Raw genomic sequence first — 21,587 nt, 5'->3', positions numbered from 1 at the left:
CTCCCTTCTGAGTGCCTCCCTGCTGGTGGACCTGCATCTACACAGGCTTCCCATAGGAAGGAGATTGAAACAATCAAGTTTAGAAAAGTCTTGGCCCAAGAGCAAATGCCAACTCAGTGAGCAGTGACCTGGCCTTGGGGGCTAGATTTGATGACTCACCTGCTAGGAGCAGGCTGCTCTCAAGATGATCTCACAATTCACACGCACACACATACAGACACACGTACATACACAAATACACATACTCACACACACACACACACACCATCTCTAGTACACACTCAAATTTACTCCCTCCGATAAACACGTTCACACCCGGGTGTGCACACTCTTCCACACACACAGCTTCTGCGCCATCACACTCAGGGAGTGATGAAGACTGATCACGGGCATCAGTGCTGGGGCTGCCCGGGCCAGTTCCTGCTGACCTGAACTAGCGGCTGTCTTCGTGAAGCATTCCGGGGAGTTCTCCAATGAGTTCTCACCCAGTTTCTGAATCTTTTCAGTGTCCTACACTTGGGGGTTTTACAACCACGATTTCTTGGTAAACAGCAAAACATGTTTGCTGTCTATGCGTTTCCGCAGTGAACCAAGTAATGAGTATGGGGGCAGTTGGGGAGGCTGCAGAATGTCTGGTTGCATCACAAAGAGAGGTCGGTGATGTCATCGAGCGCATCACAGCGAGGACAGGTCAGCGGTGGCCCTGGCAGCAGGGCTTGCTCTCTGTGCAGCCCCTCTGGGCTGCTGCTGCTCTCCCTGTTCCCAGAAGTTCTATTCATGTGGTGAACTCAAGGCCCTGGGGAGAGCAGGGAGCAGCCACTTGAAAGAATGTGCTGGTAAAAATTTATTTTCCTTTTTTTTGTTTTAATGTAGGAGTACTGCTATTTATTCAGCCACTGATTAGCTGATTGAATTGGGCATGAACGCCACCTTACTCTCTTTTTTTCATTTTTTATCATTGTCTTTATTGAATCACCGTGAGAGCAGTTACAAAGCTTTTGGGTCTAAGTCTCAGTCATACAATGAAACACCTTCACCAGTGCCCATTCTCCACCACCATATCCCCAATATACCCCCATCCCACACCCTCCCTCTACCTGTGGGGCAGATGATTTCCACATTACTCTCTCTCTACTTTGATCACATTCAATATTTCGACACCAGACCCACCATTATTATTTGAGATTTTACCCCAACACTCAGATCTGCTGAAAAGGCAACAGTAGACAATTTGTGTTCTATTGCTGGTTTTGGATAACATATGTTGCATGGCTGCTGTAGTGGTCGCGTGATTTTGAAATTTCCAAAATTTAGCTCTTAAATCAGGGGATTTCTTCTAAAACCTGCTGGGTTCCGAGATTTGCTCCAGAGACTCTGGGATCATGGCCGATAAGCAGCTTGATCAGGAGCCAGAGAGGCCGGTCGTGGTTGATGACCTGGGGTCTCGTTGGGGTGGGGAGGACAGGCCAGGCTCCCCCTCCATCTCGCGAGGCACAACAAATTTCGTGACTGTGGGCCCAAGCCTGACTGTCCAGTGGCCTTTGGAGGATGATGGCCACCGAGCCGCCAAGAGGGAGCAGGCGGAATGGGAACACCCTTTCCTCCCTGGGGTATTCTGGTGACAGTAATGTACTGTGGGGTCCGGCTGCACTTCTGCCAAATGCCACTGGGTATCAAGGTTTGTTGCTGAGTCTCTGGGATCATGGCCATTAAGCAGCTTGTTTAGGATCCAGAGAGGCTGTTCGTGGGCGATAACTTGGGGTCTCGTTGGGGTGGGGACGACAGGCCCGGCTCTCCCCCCATCACCCAATGCCCTGCGTGTCTCATGACTGGGGGCCCCAACCTGACTGTCCAGTGGCCTCTGAAGCATGGCAGCCACAGGGCCGCTGGGGGGAACAGGCCAAAGCACGAAACCTATTCCCACCTGGATTGGCCCAGCACTGGTAACCTACTGCACGGACCAGACGCATTTTTTCCAAAAGCCCCTGCCTTTCGAGATTTGTTCCTGAGTCTCTGAGATAATGGCCATTAAGCAGTTCAATCAGGAACCAGAGAGGCCATGCCTCCAATATTATAGCTAAGCCGGAGGTGTTTTGTGGGTGTGTTTTCCACATACCTAACTTTTGGCCATTTACTTTCTTGTTAAACTTTGCCCCAAGTTTTTGAAGTCTGGCCAAAGGCACAGCAGCAATTTTTTTTTATTAGTGAGACATCATGAGGTACAGTTGCAGACTTACAAATTTTTGTGCTTGGGTTTCAATTATAAAGTGATCAAATACCCATCTCTCCACCAGTGCCCATTTCCTACCACCATGGATCCCAGTATCCCTCCCACCCCCCATTCCCCTCCTCCCACCCTGCCACTGTAGCAGGGCATTCTCTTTTGTTCTCTCTCTCTTATTCAGTGTTGTGGTTTGCAAAAGAGACATTGGGTGCCAATCATGTTTGGTCTATAGTATATTTACAGCATGCTTCTCCCATCCTGGGAGGATCCTCCCAACACCGTTTTTTGGTGTTCCCTTCTCTATCTGAGCTCCCTTTTCCTCTAGCATGTGTGGTTGGCCTCCAAGCCATGAGTCCGATTCCTGGTACTAATCTCAGCCACTCTTGGGTGTTAGTCTCCTTTTTTTTTTACTTTATGTTCCACAGATGAATGCAATCTTTCTATGTCTACCCCTTTCTTTCTGAGTTATTTCCCTTTATATGATACTTTCCATGTCTTACCCCTTGTATGGAAATTTCATGACCGTTTTTTCTAACAGCTACACAGTACTCCATTGTGTAAATGTGCCAAAGTTTCTTTAACCAGTCATCTGTTCTCAGGCACTCAGGTTTTTTCCAGATTCTGGCTATTGTAAAGAGTGACACAGCAGCAATTTTGGGGTATCTGGAAGTGTGAAGGCGCCATGAGGCTGCTGATGCACTCGCCTCACAGGTACAGATTGACCTGCTGGCTTCACCATACTCCTGTCCTTTTTTTTTTTTAATGCAGCAAAAAAAGATTATGGTAAGAAATTTGGAGATTGGATGTGAAGGGAGAGAAAGTGAAGAATATGGGCTCATGAGCAAACATGGGCTTCTCCAAAGTAGAAAAAAAGTGGGAAGAGAAATACTTGTTCAAGGGAGAACATGGGCTTCTCCAGAGTGAAAAAATCTGAAAGTGCCAGACTGAAAAAAACTGAAAGCTCAAAAGTGAAAAAATGTGAGTTTTTTTTTATGGGAAAAAAAAATCCAAGCAATAATGAGTCTGTTATCAACAGCATGCCTGAATCTGATGTTGAGTTATTTTGGAATTGCTGCTGCTTAAACCAATCTTTAATAGCATCAGGGCTGCAGACTTAATATAAAGGATGGTGTCTCCTTTGAGTGCAAGATGCCCAGGTCCATTCCCGGCACCATACGTTCTGTACCATCCGTCAGGAGTGACTTCCAAGACCAGAGATGGAAGTCACCTTGTACACCCCAGGTACCACCCTGTGTGATCCCAAATCCCTCCTTTCCCTCAAAGCAAAAGAAATGAATAGCACCAAGTACGATTGTGAGAATTGAGGAGGCATAGAACTAGTACTGCAGGTTGGGTGCTTGCCTTGCATGCATCCAGCTTGGGTTCCTTCCCCATTACTGCGTGTGGTCCCAGGAGCCCCTGAGGGTGATCGAGAGTGATCTCTGGCTAAGTTCTAGGCACAGCTAGGTGTACTCCTCCCAAAAAAGAGTTTGAAGGTGAAATTGCAATGAATGTAAATAATTTTGTATATAAGAAAGTAGCAATGATGGTCACAGCGGTTATTGGATAATTTTTATTGATTTTGGTGAGCAAAAGTTATTGTAACATACAATTTTTTTTCAAAGGAAAAATACCTGGGAAAATTAAGTAAGATCATTATCTTACCTTTATCTTTTAGTTTTCATACACTGAAAATTATTTGTACAATTAAAAGACTAAAAATCACTTGATCGCTCGATCACTTGATACCCCGTTACTCATCGATTTACTCGAACGGGTGCAAGTAACGTTTCCATTCATCCCTGTTGTGTGCTAGCGTAGCCTAATGGCACGTGCTCGTTCTCTCGTTCTAGGAATATGCAGAGCCTCATACGGATCATTCAGGGTGTTTTCTGTTTGTCTGTTTTATTAGTGAAACACCATGAGTTACAGTTGTAGACTTACAAGTTGTTGTGGTTGGGCTTCAGTTATACAATTATTGAGTACCCATCCCACCACCAGTGCCCATTCTCCACCCCCACCAATCCCAGTATCCCTCCCATCCGCCATCCCCCATCCCACCCTGCCTCTGTGACAGGGCACTCCCTTTTGTTCTAGCTCTCCTTTTGTGTGCTGTGTCTTCAGAAGAGACATTGGTTGGCAGTCATGTTCGGTCCATAGACTACTTTCAGCAGGCATCTCCTATCCTGGGCAGATCTTCCCAGCATCCTTAATTTGGTGCTCCCTTCTCTATCTGAGTTGCCTTTACCCCTAGAGTGTGCAGCTGGCCTCTCAGCCATGGAGAGAACAACCTGGTATCTATCACAGCTGTTCTTGGGTGTTAATCTCTTATTTTGTTACTTTATGTTACCCAGATGAATGCAGTCTTTCTATGTATGTCCCTCTCTTTCTGACTCATTTCGCTTAGCCTAATATTTTCCATGTAGTACCACTTGTATGTAAATTTCATGACTTCATTTTTTCTAACTGCTAAGTACTACTCCATTGTGTAGATGTACCAAAGTTTCTTTATCTAGTCATCTATTCTCTGGCACTCAGGTTTTTTCCATATTCTAGCTATTGTAAACAGTGCTGCAATGAAGAAACAAGTGCAGATGTCACTTCAACTATACTTTTGAACCTTTCTGGGATATATTCCCAGGAGTGGTATTGATGGGTCAAATGGGAGCTCAATTTCTAATTTTTTGAGAGTCATCCATACTGTTTTCCAAAAGGGCTGAACCAGTTGGCATTCCCACCATCAGTGAAGGAGGGTCCCTTTCTCGCCACATCCACACCAACACAGGTTGCTTTTGTTCTTTTGAATGTGGGCCAGTCTCTGTGGTGTGAAATGATATCTCATTGTTGTTTTGAACTGCATCTCCCTGATGATTAATGATGTAGAGTATTTTCTCATGTGCCTTTTAGCCATTCGGATTTCTTCTTTGAGAAAGTCTGTGTTCATTTCGTTGCCCCACTTTTTGATGGGGTTGGATGTTTTCTTCTTGTGGAGTTCAACCAGATCTTTGTATATCCTTGATATCAACCCCTTGTCGGATGTGTATCTGGAGAACATCCTTTTCCACTCTGTAGATTGTCTTTGTATTTTGGTCACTGTTTCTTTTGTGGTGCAGAAGGTTCTTAGTTTAAGATAGTCCCATTTGTCTATCTCTGTTTTCACTTGATTGGCCAGTGGCGTGACATCTTTGAAAATACCATTAGCTTCAATGTCATGGAGGGTTTTGCCAACTTTGTCTTCAATGTACCTTATGGATTCCGGTCTGATGTTGAGGTCTTTAATCCATTTTGATCTTACTTTTGTACATGGTGTTAGACAGAGATCTAAGCCCAGTTTTTTTGCATGTAGTCATCCAGTTTTGCCAGCACCATTTGTTGAAAAGGCTTTCCTTACTCCACTTCGAATTTCTTGCCCCTTTATCAAAGAATAGATGATCATATGTTTGAGGGGAGATGTCAGTATATTCAACCCTGTTCCATAGGTCTCAGCTCTGCCTTTGTTCCTGTACCATGCTGTTTTAATTATTACTGCTTTGTAGTACAGTTTGAGGTTCGGGAGGTTAATTCCTCCCATTTTCTTTTCCCCAAGAACTGCTTTAGCTATTCGAGGGGGCTTATTGTTCCATATAAATTTCAGGAGTGTTTGCTCCATTTCTTTGAAGAATGTCATGGGTATCCTAATAGGAATCGCATTGAATTTGTACAGTGCTTTGGGAAGTATTGCCATTTTGACAATATTAATTCTCCCGATGCATGAACAGGGGATATTTTTCCATTTCCTCGCGTCCTCTTTTATTTCATGAAGCAGTGTTTTATAGTTTTCTTTGTACAGGTCCTTTACTTCCTTAGTTAAACTGATTGCTAGGTAGTTGATTTTATGGCCTACAATTGTGAATGGGATTGTTTTCTTCATGTCATTTTCTTCTCTCTCACTATTTGCGCATAGGAAAGCCATGGACTTTTGGTATTGATTTTATAGCCTGCAACTTTACTGTACAAGTCTATCGTTTCTAGGAGTTTCTTGGTAGAGGTTTTAGGGTTCTCTAAGTATAGTATCATATCATCTGCGAATAGTGAGAGCTTGATTTCTTCCTTTCCTCTTTGGATGCCCTTAATCTCTTTTTCTTGCCTAATCGCTATTGCTAGTATTTCCAGTACTGTGTTGAACAGTAGTGGAGACAGTGGGCATCCTTGTCTCGTCCCTGATATTAGGGGGAAGGCTCTCAGTTTTTCCCCATTGAGGATGATGCTTGCTGTAGGCTTGTGGTAGATGGCTTTAACTATATTGAGGAAAGTCCCCTCTATCCCCATTTTGGCGAGGGTTTTCATCATAAAGGGGTGCTGGATCTTGTCAAATTCTTTCTCTGCATCTATCGATATGATCATATGATTTTTATCTTTTCTTTTGTTGATATGATGTATTATGTTGATTGATTTCTGAATGTTAAACCATCCTTGCATCCCTGGGATGAATCCCACTTGGTCATGGTGTATGCTCTTTTTGATGAGTTGTTGAATTCTATTTGCTAGTATTTTGTTCAGAATCTTCGCATCCGTGTTCATCAGAGATATCGGCCTGTAGTTTTCTTTTTCTTGTGTTTTCTTTGTTTCCTTTTGGTATTAGTGAGATATGGGCTTCATAGAACTGTTTGGGAGAGTTTCTGTTTTTTTCAGTTTCCTGGAAAAGCTTGAGAAGGACTGGTTGTAGGTCCTCTTTAAATGTTTGGAAAAATTCGCTAGTGAATCCATCTGGACCTGGGCCTTTGTTTTTGGGAAGACTTTTGATAACAGTTTCAATTTTCTTGATGTTAATAGGTCTATTCAGGTATTCCATATCTTCTTGACTCAGCTTTGGGAGATTATAGGAATCCAGGAATTTATCCATTTCTTCTAGATTCTCTTGTTTCGTGGCATACAGACTTTCAAAGTTGTCTCTGATGATCTTTCGAATTTCTTTGGTTTCCGTTGTGATATCCCCATTCTTATTTCTGATTCGGTTTATTGGGGTTCTCTCTCTCTCTGTTTCTTTGTGAGTGTTGCTAGTGGTTTATCTATCTTGTTTATTTTCTCGAAGAACCAGCTCTTTGTTTCATTGATCTTTCTGATTGTTTCTTTTGTTTCCGTGTCATTGATTTCGGCTCTGAGTTTTATGGTCTCTTTCCTTCTGCCCGAATTGGGCTCCTTCTGTTGATCCTTTTCTAAGATCTTGAGCTGTGAAGTCAAGTTGTTTATGTGCATCCTTTCTTTCTTCCTTAGATATGCTTTTAGGGCTATAAATTTTCCCCTTAATACGGCTTTAGCTGCATCCCATAAATTTGTTTCCAGGTACCTTTTGATTACGTCCTTGACTTCCTTCCTGACCCACTCTTTGCTCAGCAGTGATTTGTTTAGTTTCCAGGTGTTTGATTTGGTTCTCCGTGTCTGTTTGTGATTCACTTCTATCCTCAGTGCATCATGGTCTGAAAAGATTGTTGATACTCTTTCTATCTTCCTGATTTTATTGAGGTATTTTTTTTTGGACTAGCTCATGGACTATTTTGGAAAATGTTCCGTGCACACTGTAGAAGAATGTGTATTCTTTCTTTTGGGGGTGTAAAGCCCTGTATAGGTCTATAAGTCCTTTCTCTTCTATTTCTTCATTCAAAGCCAATGTTTGCTTGCTAAGTTTGGTTCTTGTTGATCTATCCAGAGGTGATAAGGCGATGTTGAAGTCTCCAACTATTGTGTTGCTAGCAGTGTCCTCCTTAAAATCTGTTAGCAGTTGTTTTAAGTATCTAGCTGTTCCTTCATTAGGTCCGTATACATTTAAGAGTGTGATTTCTTCCTGTTGTATGTATCCCTTGATGAAGAGGAAATGGCCTTCGCTGTCCCTTCTAATCTTTTTCAGCCTGCAATTAATGTTGTCGGATACTATTATGGCCACTCCAGCTTTTTTTGAGGGAGCTCTTTGCTTTCAGGAGTGTTTTCCATCCTTTAACTTTGAGTCTGTGTTTGCTCTGATTGTTCTGATGAGTTTCTTGTAGACAGCAGGAGGTTGGTTTCAGTTTCTGGATCCATTTTGCCACTCTGTGTCTCTTGATGGGTGCATTTAGACCATTGAAATTAAGGGAGATTATTGTCATGGGGTTTTGTGCCATCTTTCTGTAGGAGTTGGTTGTGTTTATACGTGTTTTCCTTCATATCTTACAGGAGCCCCTTTAGTCCTTCTTTTAGATTTGGTTTTGAGTCTATGAAGTTCCTGAGCTGTTGTTTATCTACAAAGTGGTGTATCATTTCATTGAATTTGAGTGAGAGTTTAGCTGGATAGAGTATTCTTGGTGATGCGTTCATTTCATTGAGTTTTTTCACTCTATCCCACCATTGCCTTCGGGCTTGGAGGGTTCCTCTGATAGGTCTGCTGTGAATCTAAGGGGTGCTCCTTTGTATGTAATTTCCTTCTTTTACCTTTCTGCTTGTAATATTGTGTCTCTGTCTACAGAATCCATTGTTCTGACTATGATATGCCTTGGAGTGTTTTTTTCTGAGGTCTCTTTTAGCTGGTACCCTTCTGGCTCCTTGGATCTGGATGTTTGCATGCCTTAACTCTGGGAACTTTTCAGCAATGATTTCTTTGACTGTTGCTTTTTCATTGGGGTTGTCTCCCTGTCCTCCTGGTACTCCAATGATTCTAATGTTGTTCCTCTTGGCATCGTCCCATATGTCTCTGATTCTCCTTACAGCCATTTTGTGGTCTTTTCCTATTGCTTGTTGTTCCCTATGGGATTTCTGTTGCTCATCTGAAGCTCACTGATCTTCTCTTCACCTGCACTTATCCTATTGCTAAGGGCACTTACTGACTTTTTAATTTCATCTACTGAATCCTTTATTTGTGACACTTCTTTTTGTAGCTTTTTTATTTCTGCTCTCATTTCTTCCTGTATTTTCTCAACTATCTGTTCTCTTGTTTCTTTCATTTCTTCTTTTAGTTTTCTGGATATCTATTCCATTGATTCTTTGAGTAGATCCTTGAACACCCTCTGCATTTCATCCTGGAATTCTTTATCGAAGAGATCATAATTGTGGACAACCTCGGTTGAGGATTTGGGATTCTTTTCTTTGTATTTTCCTTGTAGTGGAGATTGGCTCTGTTTCTTCATGTTGTTTTGGTTACCTAGAGGTAGAACCCTGAAATCGCAGGTACTGTTCTCTCTTATCGTGGAAAGTATTTTGGATAAGTTTGGTCGATGGTAGCCACCCTTCTCCCTTTCCAGAGTCCAACCTTCTTCTCAATCAGGCGTTATTCTTTGTTTTATAACCGACATTGAGTGAAACTTTGGAGGAGTTGCTTTTCAGTATTGAACTTGTACAGCTCATTTCATACAGGTCTTTTGTTTAGAAATGGAATAGGTGAGTGGGATATAGTTGTATTGTTGTAGAGGTGGTCAGAAATTTTTGGTCAATATTAGGCGACAAGGTGTGGGATGAAAGTCCCGAATGCTCGGATTGGGAAATATAACTGCGGCCAGCGTAAGCGGCCGCCTCCCAGGGAGAAGGCCACGCCCACTTCTGGGAGGCCATGCCCCATTTGTAGTGGCCATGCACCCGTCCCATTCCATGGTCACTCCCACCCAGGATCCTGGAATAGAGGAGGGCGATGGACAGTCCCACGGAGCTGTGGCAAGTGTCCCCCCTGGGGAATGTGGGGTTTGGCGGGAAAAGGCGGGGGGCTGGAGGGGAGGAGCGACTCCTGGCTTGGGCTCCCCCTACCCACCTGGAGAGGAGGGGCCGATTAGGTGCTGGACTGTCCCACGGAGCTGTGGTAGGTGTTCCCCGCTGGGGAATGTGAGGTTCGGCGGGAAGAGGCGCGGGGCTCTCATTCAGGGTCTTGACGAAGAAGTCTGACCATCTTGTAGGTGGGCCTCCACGCGATCTTTTGACATCCCATGGAATCTAGTCAGTAATGGCTCTAGTCCAGCGATCATCTCTAAACCTCTTTACGTGTCCAGCCCATCTGATTTTTGATGCCTTGGCAAATGAGACAGCGTTCCTGATTCTTGAGTGTTGACGGAGATTGGAATTCCGGATTCTATCTCTCATTTGAGTGAAGTGTGATACTCCAAGCTAACTCTTTTAATTCCTCTTTGAGAGACCCAAATAGCGTTCTCAACCTGTTTTCGTAGGGCCCAGGTCTCTGAGGCATATGTTAATGCAGGAAGAACAGTGGAATCGAAATATGTGCTTGGAGCTGTAGGTTCTTTGTCCTCTTAGTTATTTCTTCAACGCTCTTGAAGGAATTCCAAACCGCTATCTTCCTCCTGCATAACTCTGGTGCCAGGTCATTCATCATGTTGATTTCTTGACCTCAGTATATATAACTGCTGCATTCGGAGATGGTGGTTCCGTTGAGAGGGAATGGAACATCAGGAACAAGACTGTTTCTCATGAACATTGTCTTTGTGAGATTCCCTTGTAATCGGACCTTTCCACACTCACGGTCAAAGTCGGTCAGCATTTGTGTCGCTTGGCTGATGTTTGGTGTTATTAGAATGAGGCCATCAGCAAAGCGGAGGTGATGTAGTTGCCGACCATCTGTCTTCACTCCCATTCCTTCCCATTCCAGTCGTCGCATGGTGTTCTCGAGTGTGCCATTGAAGAGTTTTGGTGAAATGGTATCACCCTGCCGAACCCCTCTCTTGACATGGATGATTACTTCTTTGTAGAATGGTGAGATCCTGGTAGTGAATCCGTAAAAGAGCTCACGGAAGATCCTGATGTATTGAGTTTGTAGACCCTGATTGGCTAGGGCTTCGATGACTGGCTTGATTCTGTCTCAACAGAATCAAAGGCCTTCTTTAAATCGATGAACATTAGACAGAGCAGCTTCTTGAACTTCTGAGAAACCTCAATGAGCTTAATTTTCGTGTGGATATGGTCGATGGTGCTGAATCGTTTTTTGGACCTGGCTTGTTCACATGGTTGTCCTTCATCTAGTGTTCTGCCAATCCTATTCCGGTTGACTGGAGTGAATAGTTTGCAGATGACAGACAATAGGCAGATGGGGTGATGGTTGCCAATGTCGTGGATGTCTCCCTTCTTGTATAGTAGTACGGTCTTGCTGGTTTTCCATTGGGATGGAACCTTGCATTCAGACAGGTAGTGTGTGAAGAGCCAAGACAGTGTATTGATGAGTACTGATGGTAAGTTCTTCAGGTGCTCAGGTCTGATCTTGTCTGGGCCAGGTGCTCTTTGTTTCTTTACCGAAGAGATGCCTTGTTGAATTTTGGAAGGGAGAACATTGGGAACGACATATCCATCCTGCGGAATTTGGTATATGGGCAAGTAGACGTGGCTATTAAAGAGATCTGAGTAGAAGTCATGAATAATCTCCATTCCCCTTGTGGAAAATGTGATAGATCCATCAGGATGTCGGAGGGCTGTCATCTTGGTCTTGTAGTTGGTGAAGGACAGGCGGGCATTACGAATGCTTTTCCTGGCTTCTGCTGCCTCTACCAGCACCGCTGCTCTCCTGTCTTTTTTTTTTTTTTTGCTTTTTGGGTCACACCCGGCGATGCTCAGGCGTTATTCCTGGCTTATGCACTCAGGAATTGCTCCTGGCGGTGCTCAGGGGACCATATGGGGTGCTGGGAATTGAACCTGTGTCGGCCATGTTGGCTGCGTGCAAGGCAAATGCCCTACCTGCTGTGCTATCACTCCAGCCCCTGCTCTCCTGTCTTTGAGGTCATCCTTGATCTCTTCTCTGCACTGTTTTGTCAGCTGGGACGTTCGCTTGCAGTTTCCCGAGGCATGTGCCAAGCCACGTTGGCGAATAAGTTCAGGAGTGTTAGAATGAAAGCGGTTTTTTGTGGTTATCTCTCTCTTGGCATTTCTCGCACAATCCTGGAGGTGCTGAATCATTCGATGGTATTCATCATAAATGTTGTCAATGATGACATCTTCCCATCTTGCCGCAACAGAGCCAAAGAGCTCCCAGTTGGTGGTTGTTCTGGGAGTTCTCTTCTTAAACTTTGCATTCTTCTCTCCCCGTTCTGTGAGGTAGAATTTTGCATGAAGGAGACGGTGGTCCGATCCCGTTTGGAATTTTGGGACAACAGCAACATTGGTTAGGCAAAACAGCCAATTGAATATGATGTGGTCTATTTCATTGTGGAACCGTTCACCGGGGGACTCCCATGTCCAACATTTAGATTCAGCCTTTTGGAACTGTGAGTTACCATGGATACTCTTGGTTGACATGATGAACTCAGACAGTCTGTCACCCTGTTCGTTCCATTCTAGGCCATGGGTCCCGAAGTGGAGTTCATCGGCTGATCTTCTTGGTCCTATCTTGGCATTAAAATCTCCGACAATGATCTTGTAGAAGGTGTGGTCTTCTTTATAGAACTTCTCCAGCTCCATGTAGAACTTCTCAATTTCTCCTTCACCATCATTGGATATTGGTGCATACACAACAAAGATAGAAACTTCCGGCAGTGAACCACGTCTATTCAAGTGTAATCGTCCGATTCAGGTTTTTAGGCATTGGCATAAATCAATGCTCATGGCTAAGTTCGTCTTGACAAGGATACCGACACCACTGATGCCTCTTTTGTCACATGTTCCAAGGAACAATTCTTCTCCAGTGTCAAAAACGGCGTGATGTGATTGAGGCCTTCTCGTTTTGGTCAGACCAATGATGTTGTACTTGATCTTTCACGCTTGTTCCATTAGGTCCTCAATGGATATATCAGATGCCGGCATACGTGCATTGAAAGTACAGACAATCATTTTTGTCTTTCTTCGTTTTGGCAGCCTAGTTCTGCCTTGAGATTTTATCAGCCTCTCCTTCCACTTCCTTCTCGACTCTGCCATATTCAGGGTCTGGGGAATGAGATCCATTTTTTTTTACTGGATTTGGCATATCGAATATACCACAGATAGCTTGCCAGGCTCTGCCATGTGGGTGGGATATTTAAGGTAGCCTGAAAAAATAAATAAACATAAATAAAAAGTCCTGGGAGCTTGGTGTGATAATCTCTGTATCCTGGCTATTGTTGGGTTACACGGCAGTTGGTGGGTGTAACTATCTAGCTACTGGAAGGTCCAGTCCCAAACCATGCAGGCTTGGAGATCTCAGCCCCGGGTCTCGCACACCTGGGTTCCTCTGTCAGTTCCTTTATGCGTGAGGCTCATCCAAGCGTGTGGAGAGTGGTCTCAGCATGACTTTGTCCTGGTGCCGGAGGTCTTCAGCTGTCGGCCCTGGTGAGGACAGTCAGGCACGGGGTAGGAGACTCTGCCTTGTTCTCTCCCGGGAGCTTGATGTGATCAGTGATTCATTAAAAAGTAAAAAATTTGCGGCTGGAGCGATAGCACAGCGGGTCGGGTGTTTTCCTTGCACGCGGACAACCCGGGTTCGCTACCCGGCATCCCATATGGTCCCCCAAGCACCACCAGGAGTAATTCCTGAGTGCAGAGCTAGGAGTGATCCCTGAGCATTGCTGGGTGTGACCCAAAAAGAAAAAAAAATAGTAAAAAATTAAAAAAAACAAAAATGGAAAAATTAAAAAAATTAAAAAATTTAAAAATGAAATTAAATTTGAGAAAAGAAAAGAAAATGGGAGTTGGTGGGGGGCCGGGTGGCTGGGGCTCTGGGGGAAGAGCAGAGAGTGTTTATTGCGCAATAATTTATTCCACCCTCATTTTTTAGTATTTTTTTTGGGGGGTCACAACCGGTGATGCCCAGGGTTTCCTCCTGACTCTGCACTCAGGAATTACTGCTGGTGGTGCTCAGAGGACTATAGTGGATGCTGGGAATCGAACCCGGCCAGCCACTTGTAAGGCAATTGCCCTGCCCGCTGTCATATCGCTCCAACCTCCAATTTTTTTATTTTATAAAATGTTTTACAATATTTGATTACATTCAATATTCAGACTCCAATCACACCACCATTACACCTTCTTACCACCATATTTTGGATAGTTCCATCCTGAACCCCAATCCCTTTCCCCAAACAGAACTGAAACAATCTATTCTCTTGTATTGTTTGATATGAAAAACTGCCAGGGCGCTGGAGTGATAGCACAGTCGGTAGGACTTTTGCTTTGCATGCAGTGAACCTGGGTTCAATTCCCAGCATCCCATATGGTCCCCTGAGCACCATTAGCCAGGGATAATTCCTGAGTGCAGAGCCAGGAGTAATTCCTGTGCATCAACAGGTATGACCCAAAGAACAAAACAAAACAAAAAAAATCGCTAAAAATGCTATAAAAAAAGTATCCTTAGAGGAAAGAGTGTGTATTCCACCCAGGGACCATTAAGCCCTTCTATAAGAGATCACTAACATCTTGTAAAAGGTTGAGCCTTGTGTGTTTTATATATATATATATATCTGTAAAAAATACATATTTCACTCTCAGATTGGTTGCCTGCTACTTTGAACCATGTCAGATGTGGTAAAGTAATTTTCGAGTATGAGCTTCTGCATTTTTTTGCTTTTGGGGTCACATCCGCTGGTGCTCAGGGCCGACTCCTGGCTCTGTGCTCAGGGATCACTCCTGGCAGGCTTCCAGGATAGTCCGGGGATTGAAAGTGAGGCAGCCTTGTGTGAGGGGAGTGTCCTGCGCTGTGGACTCTCCGTGTCCCGCTCAAGGGCCCCTTTAGTTCCACAGCCTTTGTTTTGGGGTCATACCTCGCACTGCACAGGGGTTACTCCTGGCTCTGCATTCAGGAATTACTCCTGGCGGTTCTCAGGGGACCATATGGGATGCTGGGAATCGAACCCGGGTCAGCTGAGTGCAAGGCAAACGCCCTACCCGCTGTGCTACGCTCCAGACCCTATTCTTATTTGCAAAGGGAAATAGAATCCAGAAAGGTTGAGCATGCAGGGCCTTGCACACACACAATCTGGGTTCGATCTCCAAACGATGTAGGCCCCTCTGAATACCGCTGGCTGTGGACCCAAAATCAAGGGCAGGGGAGAATTCTTCCCTTTCACTCATACTTACCACACCTGATAGTAGTGAGGAGACCATCTGCCAGGGATTAGGACACTGGCCAGGATGAAGCCGCTGGCCCGAGATTGGTGCGGCCAACGTAGGATTGGATCTGCACTGCATGCAGTTTCCTGACACCCAGCACGAGGTTGGGTCTTACCCCTGGTTTCTGTTTTGGGGGGGATTAAGGCTTAGTTGGGCCTCAGCAGACACTGTCCAGGGGCTGCGGGGGTTCGTCTGGTGGTGTGGGGTCTTCCTGAAGCTCTGTCCCCTCCTGCCTCCCGGTCCACAGAGCACCTACTGTGCCACCGTGGTCCAGCACTGTGAAGCCCTCGGCCGTTCTGTCCAGGTGGTGAACTTAGATCCCGCGGCGGAGCATTTCAACTATGATGTGATGGCTGGTGAGTCCCGGGCGCAGCCTTCCCTCTCCTTGGGGGCCCTGAGGCAGTGAGTGCTGCCCCCTGCTTCTGGGGAGGCACAGAAGCTGAAAACTTCGTTCAGACTGATCCCTGCTTTCATGGTAGACAGCAGAAGGTAGAACATCATGTGTTAGCATCCACTTATTGATGTGCTTGTGACAGTTCCTTTTGTTTCCCTTAATAAAAAGTGAGATGTCACAGGCCTCACTTTGAATTCTTAGGTCAGAGGGGATTGAACTCAGGTTGGCTGCATGCAAGGCAAGCGCCTTAAGTCTATCTAGCCCTTGTTTTTCCTGATGCTCGGGGTGATTCCTGGCTCTGCACACAGGAATAACTCCTGGTGGTGCTTTGGGAGACCATATGGATGCCGGGGATTGAACCCTGATCTACAATGTGCACGGCGAACGCCCTATCCACTGTACTATCCCTCCTTGCCCTGTCCCTTGCTTCACCTCTTTTATTTTATTTTGCTTTTTGGGTCACACTCAGCAATGCACAGGGGTTACTCCTGGTTCATGCACTCAGGAACTACTCCTGGCTGTGCTCAGGGGACCATATGGGATGCTGGGAATTGAACCCGGGTTGGGCCGCGTGCAAGGCAAACGCCCTACCCGCTGTGCTATCGCTCCAGCCCCACTTCACTTGTTTTAGAACAGATGTTTTATATGCACAGTATTGAGAATGCAAAAGGTACCTGAGAGTGTGCAGGAAAAGGTCACTCCCAACTCTTGCTTCCTCTGAGTCTTAGACTATTACCTAATGCTGTAGTGTTATTCCTTAACATCTTGGCACAGAATTAAGTGTGGAGGCCAGGAAGATAGTAGAGGGAGTAGGAGCAAATAATTGGCACACACAGGATGCTGTTCTAATGCCCAGCACCGCAGGGCTCCCTGAGCACTGTTGGGTACTGTAGTCCGTAGCCCCTAAGCCCTCCAGGTGATCATCTCATTTTGGGGCGCTGCCATTTGCTCTCTGGCCCCTGGGCCTCCTGAACTCTGCCTGGGAGGCCAAAGGGGGAGAAAAAAAAATCAGAGGCCAAGGAGCTAACTTAGAGGGATGTAGAGCAAGTTTCTGGATGCCCCTGACCACCAGCTGTGGTTCCAAAACCAAAGGAAGAAAGAGGTCAAAATACAGTACAAGAATTGAAGCATTTGGTTTAACTGTTGGGGGTCGCTACTGGCTCTGCTCCTGCAGGGCTTACTTGGGGGTGGAATTTGAACTGGGCCTAAATCCTTCTTGTCTCTTTGTCCTTTTGTTTTGTTTTGGGGCCGCATCTGGTGCTGCTCAGGGTTTGCTGCTGATACTGCTGTCACTCCAGGGTGTCCTGTACTATCTCTCCAGCCATGCCCCCCCCTTTTTTTTTTTATAAGTACAACTACTAACCTTCTAAGAGTACTGCCCCTTGTGATTCTGGTTTAAGTCTACCTGGGAGACTGTAATGCATCATTACTTGAGAGTGGGATTCCCTTGACTACTGTTATTTATTTGTTTTATTTTTTTTCTTTTCTTGATGGGTGGGGTCGGGTTTGGGCCACACCCTGCTGTGTTCTGCACTTCTGACTCTGTGCTCAGGGATCACTCCTGGTCAAGCTGAGGAACTATGTAAGGTGCCAAGGATTGAGCGTGGGTTGTCCACATGCAAGGCAAGCACCTTACCCACTGTTCTATTCCTCAGGCCCCTGTTTAGGGTCTTTTGTTTTTTCTTTCTAACCCCTGTTCAGTTTCTCTGGATACTGTCACAGTAGTAATTACTAATGAATGTAAATATTTTGGAATGGGCACTCATTTCCTGTTTATTCTTTGCAGACATCTGGGAACTGATTGAGGTGGAGGATGTGATGGAGGATGGCTTCCTGCGCTTCGGTCCCAATGGAGGACTGTTGTTTTGCATGAAGTACTTCGCCAATAATTTTGACTGGCTGGAGAACTGCCTTGGCCATGTCGAGGATGACTACATCCTTTTTGACTGTCCAGGTAGCTCAGTAATTAGACTGTCACCTTCCCTGGGTTGTGCAGTTCTGTCCTTGGTGGGAGAAAGTGAAATTAGCATCTCATTTACTTTTATCCCAGATTCTTGGACGGTGAACTGTCATCCAATGAGGGGCTGTGGAACGTCTGTTTGTTTTCTTCTGTTTGGGGGCCACATCCAGAGGTGCTAGAGGCTGGGTTTGTTCCTAACTGTTATCAGGAGGTTGCTCCCAGCCCTGCTTAGGGGAGCATAGTGTGCTGGGAACTGAGCTCAGTCTTTCTGTGTTCAGAGCATATGCTCAGCCTATTGTTTCTTGGGCCCCAGGTAACACAGCTTTTTTTTTTTTTTTTTTTTTTTTTTGCTTTACGGGTCACACCTGGTGATGCTCAGGAATTACTCCTGGCTTTGCACTCAGGAATCACTCCTGGCAGTGCTCAGGGGACTATGTGGGATACTGGGAATCGAACCCGGGTCGGCTGTGTGCAAGGCATATGCCCTACCTGCTGTGCTATCACTCCAGCTTCGGTCATGCAGCATTTGAAAGGTTTGCTTTAGAGCTAGAAAGACAGAAGGATGGGTAGGATGCTGTGGCAGACACAGGTTCAGTCCCTGGTACCATATATGGTTCCATGATTACTAGTGGATATGGGCCAAAACCTAGATTTTTTTTTTTAGGGCCATAGTACAGCAGCTAAAGCCCTTACCTTACTTTTTGCCAGCCCAACTTTGGATCCCTGGTATACCATATTGGATTCCCCAAGCACTGCCAGGAATGATCTTTTAGTACAGAGTCAGGAATCCTCCCAGAATACCAGTGGGTGTGGCCCAAAGTTCCTCCCCTCAAACTAAGAGAATAAAAATTTGTTTTAAAATCTGTCATTGTCGGGGCTGGAGCGATGCGATAGCACAGCGGGTGGGCGTTTGCCTTGCACGTGCCCGACCCAGGTTCGAATCCCATTATCCCATATGGTCCCCTGAGCACCGCCAGGAGTGGTTCCTGAGTCCAGAGCCTGGAGTAAACCCTGAGCATCTCCGGGTGTGACCCAAAAAGCAAAATAATAATAATAATAATAATAATAATAATAATAAATAAATAAATAAATGAAATCCCTGTGGCTGTCCTCCCGCTGTTCATTGATTTGCTTGAGCAGGCCCAGTAACTTCTCCATCGTGAGACTTGTTGTTACTGTGTTCATCATATCGAATACGTCACAGGTATCTTGACAGGCTTTGCCAAGTGGGCAATATACTCTTGGTAGCTTGCTGTGCTCTCCGAGAGGGGCAGTGGAGTTGAACCCGGTTTGGCCGGACTGGCTGTGCGCATGGCAAATGCCCTACCGCTGTGCTATCACTCCAGCCCGTTTAAAAATCATTTTTAATAATTGTAGTGCAACTAGCCAACATGGCCGACTCGGGTTCGATTCCTCTGCCCCTCGTAGAGAGCCCGCCAAGCTACCGAAGAGTATCACCTGCACAACAGAGCCTGGCAAGCTCCTCGTGACATATTTGATATGCCAAATACAGTAATAATTGTCACAATGGAGATGTTACTGGGCCTGCTCGAACAAATCGATGAACAGGAGAACAGTGATGATGATGATGACAGTATATTTTCTTTGTATGCTCATTTTACATACTTGTGCAACCAGAGTTGCTTAAAAATTTCCTGGGGTGGCCAGGGGAGCGCGTGTGATAGTACAATGGGTTGGGCGTTTGCCTTGCATGCAGCTGACCAGGAACCCCAGCATCCCATATGGTCCCCCGAGCACTGCCAGGAGTAATTCCTGAGTGCAGTGCCAGGAGTAACCCCTGCGAATCACCAGTTGTAACCCAAAATGAAAAAAAAATTATTGGGGGAGCCAGAGAGATACTACAGTGGGTAGGGCACTTGCCTTGAACACAGCTAAGGTGATCCCTGCTACCCTATATGGTTCCTGGGGCCTGTCAACAGTCATCCCTGAGCACAGAATCAGGAATAAGCCCTGAGCACTATCAGGTTGTCCCCCCCCAAAAAAAAAACAAAATTGAATATAGTGTAGGGGCTAGAGATATAGTGTGCTGGGGACATACTTTACATGTAGTGGGCCTTGCATGGAGTAGGCTTTGCATGTAGGACTCTGAGTAGCTTCGAGCCCTCCCAGAAGTTTCAGAGAGACCCTCAAGCATCCCCACGTGTGGCTTAAAACAAGCAAAATTGAATATATTAGTTGTAGGGAATGACTTCCTTTAAAAAAATTTGGGGGGACCGCGGGTGCCGTATCTGATGATGCTCAGGGGTTACTCCTAGCTCCTGTGCTCAGGAATTACTCCTGGCTGTGCTCAAGGGACCCTATGGGATCGAACGCAGGTTGGCTGTGTGCAAGGCAAGTTCCCACCCTCTATACTATCTCTCAAGCCCCCTAAGACAGTTTATGGGGAAAGTTTTTATCCCATCATTGATGGTTGAATGTATTTCATGTTTATAATAAGCATGTGTTCTTGTAGGTCAGATTGAGTTGCACACACACCTGCCCGTGATGAAACAGCTGGTTCAGCAGCTGGAACAGTGGGAGTTCCGAGTCTGTGGAGTGTTTCTTGTTGATTCTCAATTCATGGTGGAGTCGTTCAAGGTTTGAAACTATACCTGTCCTTGATTTTCAGTCTCCGGCACAAGCAGTGTACAAATACCTTTAGTCATAATCGTTTAATTGTTAACAGTTCCTGAACTATACCCAGGAGTGACTTGAAACTTATGTTTGTTAAATTAATATGCCACACGAGACGAGATCGGGCGCGTACAGGGTGGTATGGCCATAGGCTGGAGCGATATCACAGCGGTAGGGCATTTGCCTTGTGCACATCCAGCCTGCCCGAGCCAGGTTCCATTCCTCCGCCCCTCTTGGAGAGTCTGGCAAGCTACGGAGAGTATTCAATATGCCAAACACAGTAACAAGAAGTCTCACAATGGAGACGTTACTGGGCCCGCTCGAGCAAATCGATGAACAACGGGAGCACAAAAGAAAAAACAAAAGAAAATAAATTAATATGCCAAGAAGATGGCTCCAGTGGCAGAGCACAGAGCTGCTGTGTCTTGAGGCCCTGAGTTTGCCCCTTGCGCACTGTTCAGTGTAGTTCTAGTGGTCCACAAGTATCAGCTGTCACCTTCAGGAGTTGTCCTAGGGCAGTGTCAGAAGTAAGTCCCAAGCTCCACTGTGTGTGGTTCCAAAACTAGGGAAAAAAAGAAAGCTGGAGGCTGGAGAGATAGTACAGTGGGTAGAGCTCTTGCCTTGCATGTGGCCAGCCTGGGTGTCATCCCTGCCATACTGCCACTGGGCCCCCTGAGCCGCTCCAGGAGTGATCCTTGACCGCAAAGCTCAGAGCTATTCTGGGTACTGCCCAAAACTGAAAGGGAGGGCGTTTGGTTCCGTCTCCAGCGCCCATATGGTTCCCCAAGCCACTCAGGAGTAACTCCTGAGTGCAGAGCCAGAAGTGACCCCTTAGTAATATGAGGGGATTGTGTGACCCAGAAACCAAAAAGAAAACACCCACCAGGGGAGGTGGAGAGCGAGCGTGAGAGAAGATAACGTTAAAGGGTCAGAACTAGTACAGCGCTGCCCAAAAATAAATAAATAAGTAAAGTTTAAAAATGGGGGCTGGAGTGATAGTACAGCAGGTAGGACCTTGCACACAGCCAATCCGGGTTCGATGCCTAGCATGCCTCAGCACCACTAGGAGTAATTCCTGAGTGCAGAGCCAGGAGTAACCCCTGTGCATTGCCAGGTATTACCACCCTCCCCACCCCCCCAAAAAATAGTAAAGGGCTTAAGGAGCTCGCCTTGATGTGGCCCACCTGCTTTTAATCTCTGTCACTACATGTTTCCTGAGTACTGAACTCAACACCAGCTACCTCCTGAACACTTTAAAATATTGTTGAGTGGAGAAGTGTGGTCACTACAGCTCGAGTTTCTCCTTCCCATCTCACCTTTAGAATCCTAAAGTCAGCTATTGGCCCAGCAGTCTTCTGTTCGGC

The 21,587-nt window shown here is 45.7% G+C and overlaps 1 protein-coding gene across 1 annotated transcript in view; it reads left to right on the top strand.

Annotated features, from left to right (window-relative positions):
- LOC130016476 (GPN-loop GTPase 3-like) overlaps positions 1-21,587 on the top strand; it is an 80,212-nt gene that overhangs the window by 1,750 nt on the left and 56,875 nt on the right. The window contains exons 2-4 of the mRNA XM_056107186.1: positions 15,483-15,591; positions 17,416-17,583; positions 20,063-20,187. Coding sequence (XP_055963161.1) covers positions 15,483-15,591; positions 17,416-17,583; positions 20,063-20,187 — 402 coding nt within the window. The remainder of the gene's footprint in view (positions 1-15,482; positions 15,592-17,415; positions 17,584-20,062; positions 20,188-21,587) is intronic.

Source organism: Sorex fumeus, unplaced genomic scaffold (assembly GCF_029834395.1).
Source record: "Sorex fumeus unplaced genomic scaffold, SorFum_2.1 ptg000155l, whole genome shotgun sequence".
Lineage (NCBI taxonomy): Eukaryota > Metazoa > Chordata > Mammalia > Eulipotyphla > Soricidae > Sorex > Sorex fumeus.
This window is presented reverse-complemented; position numbering and strand designations above follow the sequence as displayed.